Genomic DNA, 9,543 nt, shown 5'->3' with positions numbered 1-9,543 from the left:
CACCCTAGTCATACAAATAGTCATTAACGGCTTTTTATTGTTGGAGCAGGCGGTCGAACATTAGGAGTGTTGAATTCCAACGTGTCGGGCTGTCGCAAATCAAGCGCCTCACTGGCATGTTGTTTCGCCACTGGATATCTGAAAAGTGCGCCATGGCCGTGTAGGAATGCCTGAAATGGCCACACACCTTCCTGGCCTGCTTAAGGACGTTCTGTAAGCCTGTGTACTTATGCTCAAAGTGTTGTACGATCAGATTACACACATGTGCCATGCACGGCACATGTGTCAACTTGCCAACAAATTTCTTCCGTTGTCACAAACCACTTTGCCGATCTCCAGTTGGTACGGAGTTGGGGCAGACAGGAGTGCTGGTCCGGTGTGACTCTCTGCTTTCAGGCAAGTCAACCCCAAGATGGCGTGAAGAGGACTCAGCCGAGGAGGTTATGGAAAAGGATGGAGAAGGAGGAGTAGAGGAGGTGGCAGCAGGCCTGCCTGCAAGTCGTGGCGGTGTCACCAACTCCTCTGCAGAGCCACGCATTCCATGCTTGGCAGCCGTCAGCAGGTTTACCCAATGCGTAGTGTAGGTGATATACCTGCCCTAACCATGCTTTGCAGACCAGGTATCAGTGGTCAGATGGACCCTTGCCCCAACACTGTGTGCCCGACATGCCATTACTTCCTTTTGCACAATCGAGTACAGGTTGGGGATTGCCTTTTGTGAAGAAGAAATTTCGGCTGGGTACCTTCCACTGCGGTGTCCCAATAGCTAAACATTTTTGGAATGCCTCAGACTCCACCAGCTTGTATGGTAAAAGCTGGCGGGCTAAGAGTTCAGACAAGCCAGCTGTCAGATGCCGGGCAAGGGGGTAACTTTGTGACATTGGCTTCTTACACTCAAACATGTCCTTGACAGACAACTGACTGTGGGCAGATGAGCAGGAACTGCTCAAGGCGAGACACGGAGTGGCGGATTGTTGAGAGGGGGCAAGGGGGACAGCAGTGGTTGACGTGGCTGAAGATGCTGGACCAGGAGGAGGATGGCGGCTTTGAGTTTGTGTGCTGCTTGTACTCATGTGTTGATCCCATAGGCCTTTGTGATGTGCGATCATGTGCCTTCGCAAAGCAGTTGTACCTAGGTGGGTGTTGGACTTCCCACGACTCAGTTTCTTTTAGCACAGGTTGCAAATGGCATCGCTGTTGTCAGAGGCAGACACACAAAATAAATGCCACACTGCTGAGCTCTGCAATGACGGCATTCTGGTGGTGGCAACAGCAAGCGTTGATTGGCGTGCTGTCTGGCTGACCCCGGGTGCCGATGCATGCTGTCTGACTGTGCCACTAGCTCCTTGCGACGACCTCCCCCTGCTTCCAACTCGTCTCCTCCTCCTCTCTGTCTCCCCATCTGAACTTTCCCCCTGTTCTTCTTCTCTTCTAGCTGGCACCCATGTGACATCCATGGATGCATTGTCATCATCAACCGCTTCACTTGTATCTGACAACTCCGCAAAGGAAGCAGCAGCGCGTACAACATCATCATCATCACACCGTATGTCCATGTGTGTAATGCTGCCTGACTGAGACATATCCCTGTTATCTACATCATCTGGCAATAATGGTTGCACATCACTCATTTCTTCCAACTGATGTGTAAATGTCCTCTGACACATCAAGTGAAGCGGCTGTGGTGCTAGTGTTGGTGGTGGCGGCAGGCGGGCGTGTGGTAACTTGATAGGTGCCCGAAGCTAAGCTGCAGGAGGATGGTGCGTCAAGGTTCCGAGCAGAAGCTGTAGAAGATTGGGTGTCCTGTGTTAGCCAGTCAACTATGTCCTCAGAACTTTTCGAGTTCAGGGTACGTGGCCTCTGAACACTGGGCATTATTCTAGGGCCAAAGGGAATCACAGCACCACAACCACGACGGCCCCTGCGGGGTGGCCTTCCTCTGCCTGTCATTTTTTTTGATTAGTGGTACTATGCGTGCAAGCTACTGTGACAACAGATATGAGTGGCACTGTGCACTGGCAGAAGTTGGCAGAGTAAACGCTGTAGGCCTGACACACACGCTTGCAGACAACTAATTGCTATTCAATCTATTACAGTCAAAATTAGCTAATTGCTATTATTTCACAGTCAAATTTCTAGTTTTTTTTTAAATGTACACTACTGTTACACCAGATATGAGTTGCACTGGTGTGACACTGTGCCCTGGCAGGCCCTGAAACGCACACGTGTGAAGGAAACTGACTGCTATTATATTAGGCAAGTGGGCACAGTATACACTGTGAGCCTGACACACACGCTGGCCGGCAGGCAACTGCAATTAGATTACAAAAAAAAAAAAAAGCAGACTGATGTTCTAGCCCTTAAAAGGGCTTTTTGGGGTGCTGTCCTTACAGCAGAGATCAGATGAGTCCTTCAGGACTGTAGTGGACACTGAATACACTAGCCTAGCTATCGATTTCCCTATTAAATCAGCAGCAGCTACACTGTCCCTCCTCTCACTAAGAATGCAGCTTCCGGAGGGCGGGGCCTAGCTGTCATGGAGGAAAGACGCACTTCGTGTGAGCTCCCTCAATATCTCACTTTAAGCAGCTATCAACAAGCGAATTTCACCCCAGAAGGGGGTGACCCAGCAATGTTGCTCCTACCTGACCGACCCGACATGCTTAATAGCGGTCAGCAACTCGACAGAGTCTTACTTACCTCCGCGTGGCAAGTGTGGCCTGGTGCTCACCGGGCGGGAGATGCGGCCGATCTCCCAATCCTGGGATGCCCAGGAGCAGCTACTTCTCGGCAGGAGCTCCGTTACCCCCCCCCTCGGACCGGTGGGGGTCATCCCGGTCCACCCCTGAGAGGCTGTCTGGAGCTAATGGACGCACAGAGCACAGCCGCCTAGGCTGACATACTCATCTGCGACTCTCACAATATGGCGGCAGTCGCGTGTCCTCCTGGTACCAGCAAAGCATGGCAGGATATTGAGTCTAAGCTGGACAGACTCAATCAATTTTGGAAGCAAATAACAAGCAGGAAGCCCAACAAGCTCCACCACAGCCCCAACAAGCTCCACCACAGCTAAGCGAAGCAGTCCACATTAAAATCCACCAACGCAAAAGGCGTCGAAGACGGGACTGGAGGCACAAACAGAAATGCAGAGCCTGCCCCACGTCAAGCACTCGCCTCCACCTTAAGCCACCACAATCCCGCACCGGACGTGAAGCACCACTGGGACAGATCCGACAACCCGACAAAACAAGCTTCCACCACCTCAAGCCGCGAACCCGGCACTCAGCCAGAGACTTGCCTTTGTTGTTCCAGGTATCAGGGTCTGCACCTGGCGCCCAGAAGGGATCGGATGAGCACAAGCATTAAACAGCAGCCTGCCAAGCATGTCCCACTATAGCCGATCCTCCACACCATGCCTTTGATCACATGAACTGCTCTCTGCACATTAACTAATCGTAAAGTAGAAAGCGTTTAAACATGTCATTATTTCACCTCTTAAAGAGTTTATTGTCGTAGTTCCTTACATGCCTTTACCTTAACAGTTTATGTATTATGTTATTCACTAGTCTCATCTCATGGGGCGACTCACACTTGATTTATAACTAGTGGTGGAGTTGCTGATATAAATACACAGTTGATAACGTGCAAGCTACACCCTAAACATGACAGCCATCTTTCACAACAATGTACTGCTATATACTCATACCCTCAGTGCAACTAGCCATGATATACGCACGTTCAGCCTAGCATGCTCAAATATAACACACTTCTGTCTAAAAAAGAAAAGAAAAAAAAAAGAAAAAGAAAAAAAGAATGCAGCTTCCGAATGAATCTAAAATGGATGCTGTCCAGGAGGTGGGAGGGTCTGGGAGGGAGGGTCTGCTGCTGATTGGGTGGAATGTGTCTGCTGACTGTGAGGTACAGGGTCAAAGTTTACTCAATGATGCCAAATAGGGGGCGGACCGAACATCGCATATGTTCGCCATCCGTGGCGAACGCGAACAAGCTATGTTCGCCAGGAACTATTCGCCAGCGAACTATTCAGGACATCTCTGTTGATAAGCCTTCCCCCGCCCTGCAGAGCTCAGTCTGTGTTGAGCCCTCCATGGATGAGAATGGAAGAAGAAGACATCAAATGGTGAGTTTATTATTATTATTTTTTTACAGGTATTTAGATAAGGGTCCCCCCTCATTATTTTTAGGATGCAGGGTGTAGGTAGGGGTTATTTTTGGGGGGGAGGGAGAAGATGGGGGTATACAATTTTTATTTAGAGCCCCCACCCACTGCACAGGGGTGGGGTTGGGGGGGGAGGACAGTAGGTTCCCCCCATTCTTACCTAGGTCCGAGCACAAAATAAAGATTAAGAAATAAGTAATGTGGGGGTTTAGGGGCATTTGGGGTGGCTTGGGGGGGGAATTAGATTTAGTGGGGTCGGGAGGGGTGTTAAAAAAAACAAAAAACGAATGTGGCCATGACAGTGCCGCTTTAAGTTTTAATAAAATGTAGTAAAATTGATGTAGTCTAAAAGTTAAAAAAATACAAAAAAACACTTTACTTATTCACTAAAGTGAGAATTCACAGTTCATTTCTAATTTAAGGCCAAAGTAGTTGAACTGAAATCATAGCTGGATTAGAAACATTGTCTGGTTCCGTTATTTTGACCTTACATTTTGAAATTCACTTACATTTCACTTTAGTGAATAACTCTGTTTATATATTGTCTTGAAAGGGTTAATAAAGAAACAGATGTAAAAATTATACACAATTTAAAAGAATGGCCTACGGAAAACATTCTGAAACAGGTTTCCTATGATCAGTCTGTTAAAAGAGTGAAAACTGCCTAATTAGGTTTAATACTTAAAACCAACCACATTTACTTCAATAAGTGTTCGTTGCTCTGCATCAAGTGGAAGCACAAAATATCATCTGGGAAATAAATTTTCTAATAGATCGACAAGAGAATAACCCTCCACATTTAACCCTGTCTTGTGTTCATAGGGCAGCCAGCACATAACATGATCTTATCCTGTCTCCAGTAAAACTAAAACAGGGTTAATGTTGCAGCCGGAAGGGAGACATCGCTATAAATGGTGGCTGTGCTCAGTCAGTGGTATAGAGTCTTTTGGAGACAGCACATTATATTCCAGAGAACACACATGTGGTAAGTATGATTTAATTAAAATATCTAGTGTTAGATGAACTTTTAAAATATTATGAGAACATGAAGATTATTAGATTGTGTTTACAGAGAGGATTTATCACTGAAATGTGAATTGTCTGGGATTCAAAGTGATATCAAAGATTTTCACATTTTATTCCAAAACCAGACAAATTGAAAGCAAACCTGACGTGGACAGTTATTGCATTCTGGCAAAATGTGAAATTCTCTTCGAATTCCCAACAATTCATGCTAAGTATAGTTATTCACTCGTTTTTCAAGTTTTAATGGAAACGTTTGGACCTCAGTTTTGCCATTCGGCGCATAATTTGCTATTTTAATTTATCATTTTGAAGTTAGTGAATGGAAATGTAACGTGGGAATTGTAGTAAACGGACAAATACACTGCCAAATATCTGAAATATTCCATCTTAATTATTTTATACAGAATTTTGCAAGATAGTTTCCAGTTTATAACAATGAACCATTTAGAGACATTTCTTTATTAATATGCATATTTAAAATGACTTTTTGTGAATAACATTTTGATTAAAAATTGCCTGAGCCAAATGGATAAACTGATCAAAAAATTAAAAGATGGAATGTTACCCTAAATATCATGAAACAAAACTTATAGAAGATGCAGGAAGAGAGGAAGATATTATAATGGTTTAAACCAGGGGTTTCAGCACTCATGATGATGTGGACTACATCTCCCATAATGCTCTTAGTCATAATGCCGACAAAACATCACAAGAGATGTCGTCCACAACATTTGGAGTGCCGAAGGTTGCCGACCCCTATTTTAAACCATTGGTTTTTAACATTTTTTGGCAAGGGCCGAAGTTATGGACATAGAATTAGCTTGGTGAACCAACTGTAAAATGAATTCAGTGACCCATTTTTTAACTTTGCTATATTATCTAACAACAAAAAAATATACAAAACACCTTAATTAGACTACACTCAGTAACAAATGTGACCTAGGGGCATTGGGGAAAGCAGTACACTTACATAGCCACATTATTGTGGCAGTTATCTGGATCCTTTAGAATATGATCTGAATGTATCTACCACTGAGGACCAACTGAAATAGCACGGGGACCCCATGTTGGTCTCGACCCAAGGGTTAAGGACCTCTGGTTTACACCATGGTAATTTGACAGCTGAAAAGCAATGTTATGCCAAATATACTTGAGTTACATAAAATAACTTCCTATTTATATCCTCTGTTCTCATATATAGGCGTATAACAGTGGCATGTGAGGTACCCCAAAGGCAGTCCTCTAGCATAGTACTAACAGTTGAACATTTTTTATATACAAGGATAGAAACAGTATAGCTTTACTTTGTTGAGGCATTTGCATAACATAACATAGAGTGATATCGCTTAACTTTTCAGACAAGTGATTATTTTGCTGTGTCGAGCTAATCAGGCTATGAGTTGGTTACCACTGGGGTCATCTTCGAACAAGAACGACTCCACATGAATGTCCCAGTGTGTGACAGCTTAGCCTTCGTGGGGCGTGCTATTAAATTGCTTCTTCTTAATACATTTCTTGATAGAATATTTGGCCTCAAAAGACACAGACTAAAGGTACAGGTCACTGTAAAAGTGAAATCCAACTTCTATTCCTTTTTTTTTTTCATTTTAAATGTAATTTTCTTCTTTAACCGCCTAAATAAAATCCAATTTTTGTTGTCCTTTTTGTAGTTTTGTAATTTGTCCTCTCACTCTGTTTGTCATATTAAACATGTGTAACCAGGTTAAATAAACTGCACGTTTGCAGGTGCATAGCTAAAATGACATGGTCATTGCGACCCAGAACACTTCAATAAGATGCCTACAGTGTTCCTTTAAGTATCAATATTCTGCAAATCATAAAGTACAAAATATTTTATACAACCAGAAACAAACCATATTAGTGCTGAAATAGAGGTTTTATCTTCCTAGATGAACTGTGCTTATTTAATTTTTTCAATTATTTTTATTCACTAGCTCTTTTACTCTGCTTATATCTAATACATATGTTTCTGTTATAAAATTGTCTCTATTTTATGCCATTTATATTTTAAATTTGTTTTAACAAAAAAAAAGGTAATTTTGATTATTATTTTCTGGTAAATGAACCCCACTATTGGGATGTACTAACAATATTGTATTTTTCTAAGGTTTGAAAAATATCCAAAAAATATCCCTCGACTTCTGACATACCAAAACCTACACAGAATGAATTCATCTATGACAAATTCTACCTACGACAGTCTGACCAAAATATCTACACTTAACAGCAAGGTCAATGATTCTCTGATTTTGATTTACTTAACCTTAATGTGTGTTTCTTATTTATTTTTCTTGTACTTCCTCACCGTCATTCTGACTGTCTTCTTCTCCACCGTTCAAATCCGAGAGAACCCTCGCTATTTGCTTTTTGTTCACATGCTTGTCACTGATACAATATATCTTACTTTGGGCATTTTTCTCTCATTGTCAACACTCTATGTCCCACTGTACATCCCAGTGCCGATCTGCTATATTTTAATCATCACGCTATCAACAGCCTTCAAGGTGACCCCATACAACCTTGCAGTCATGGCTCTGGAACGCTACGTGGCCATATGTTTCCCACTAAGACACGGGGAGCTGTGTACAAGACATAACTCAGTGGTTGCTATTGCAGTGATATGGGTTATTGGCTTTATTCCAAACATTGTAGATTTTGCAATAATGATTTCTAATCAAAAGCCAAATTTTTTCTCTCTTAGATTCAAATGTTCCAAGACAATATTTATAAATGTTCCAGAGCAGGACATCATGCGAAATGTCACTAATGTCCTGAGCTTTGTACTTGTAGGGCTGGTAATGGTTTTCACATATATCCAGATTATGCTCATTGCTCTAAACTTTGGCTCAAAAAATTCATTGGCTTCTAAAGCTGGGAAAACCATTATGCTCCACGCCTTACAGCTCCTTTTATGCATGACTGCCTTCAGCCACAACATTACAGAGGTGTACTTTAAAGAATATCTTCTTGCTATGGCCAGAATCAACTTCCTTTTCTTCATGTGCCTACCCCGGTCCCTCAGCCCCCTGATTTATGGACTGAGAGATGAAATGCTCCGTAATTATATCAAAAAGTTTGTTCTCTGTTATCGTTTAAAAGTATCACCAATTGTAAATTGATTACTGTATTGCAGGATATTAAGTGACCCTGTTATAGATCAACTATTTAAAGTGAAATAAGTACTTAACGGGACACTGTAGGCACCATAAACACTTAATCTTACTGAAGTGATTATGGTGCAAGATCTTGTCATTGCAGCCTTTCTAAAAAAAAATAATGTTTAATCCCACAGATAAGTACTGTTTTATGTTCTGTGTGTAGGGCCACCTCCCTGGGCTGTCAATCATCCAAATGAACACAGCTTCCTGGTTAGTAATATCACTTTTGGGCAACTTTTGCACTTGGTGTCAGCACATACAGCATGTTAACCCCAGACACCTTGTGTTACACACATTGTCAGACTCCTGCGGCCTGGCTTTCAGGCAATTTAATGCCCAAATTGTTTATAGTTTTCGACCTCTGCTTTTCCTATGTGCAGAGGTTAGAGGGGAAAAAACATAAGCCTCTCTGTTCGGAGTTAATATTCCATCAAACTGAAGGCAAGAAAAGAAAAAAACAAAACAACAAAATCTACCAGCAAGTGTATCTTGATTGAGAGAGTTATTAGAATTAGTGCCAAGGCGAAAACGTAACTTTCAATGTCATTTAGTAAGGTTGACAATAAGATAAAATCAAATAAAGCAAGGTGTTCAGTCCTTCTTGTATTTAATATTAGGTAATATGGCAGCAAGGTAACAGTGAAAATTTCCTAAATTGATAGTGAACAAATAAGTATACTATTATTTACACACCGTTAAACTAAAGTCAGAGTTAAAGGGAGAAAGGAGGTGCTGTTTGACTAACTCCTATTACAGAGAGAGTCTAATGTGCCTTCGCGGGCACCCCTTAAAAAAGGCTGCTCTGACACTAAGCCACCCGCTACTGCAACAAGTCGAAGAATCAGAATAATGAAATTGTAACAAGGACTGAACATCCAGTTAAAAGATGCATACTCACAGAGTGAAAGTTCCACCGTTGTGAGATTCGCGGCAGTGAGTATTAACACCTAAGGTATGCCGAGTAGGCACTAATTCTAACCTTAGCACTTATTCTAATAACTCTCGTAATCAAGATACACTTGCTGGTAGATTTTGCTTGTTTTTTTCTTTTTTTTCTTAATTCCAGTTAACAATTTAGGGGTTATCCCCCATTTTTTTGATACTACTATCATTGTGCCTCTTTATTACCCTATATGCTATACTTTCTCTAACTAGTTTTAT

At 42.2% G+C, this 9,543-nt stretch overlaps 1 protein-coding gene across 1 annotated transcript; it reads left to right on the top strand.

Annotated features, from left to right (window-relative positions):
* Window positions 1-7,389: 7,389 nt before the first annotated feature.
* On the top strand, window positions 7,390-8,343 carry LOC134585568 (odorant receptor 131-2-like). Its single transcript, XM_063441007.1, has one exon. It carries the CDS (start codon window positions 7,390-7,392, stop codon window positions 8,341-8,343), a length of 954 nt encoding a protein of 317 aa, XP_063297077.1.
* Window positions 8,344-9,543: the final 1,200 nt, after the last annotated feature.

This window comes from Pelobates fuscus, chromosome 1, assembly GCF_036172605.1.
Source record: "Pelobates fuscus isolate aPelFus1 chromosome 1, aPelFus1.pri, whole genome shotgun sequence".
NCBI classification, from domain to species: domain Eukaryota; kingdom Metazoa; phylum Chordata; class Amphibia; order Anura; family Pelobatidae; genus Pelobates; species Pelobates fuscus.
This window is presented reverse-complemented; position numbering and strand designations above follow the sequence as displayed.

Excerpts from the sequence above, each read along its gene's own strand:
- LOC134585568 (XM_063441007.1), top strand. The coding sequence starts at position 7,390 with ATGAATTCATCTATGACAAATTCTACCTACGACAGTCTGACCAAAATA.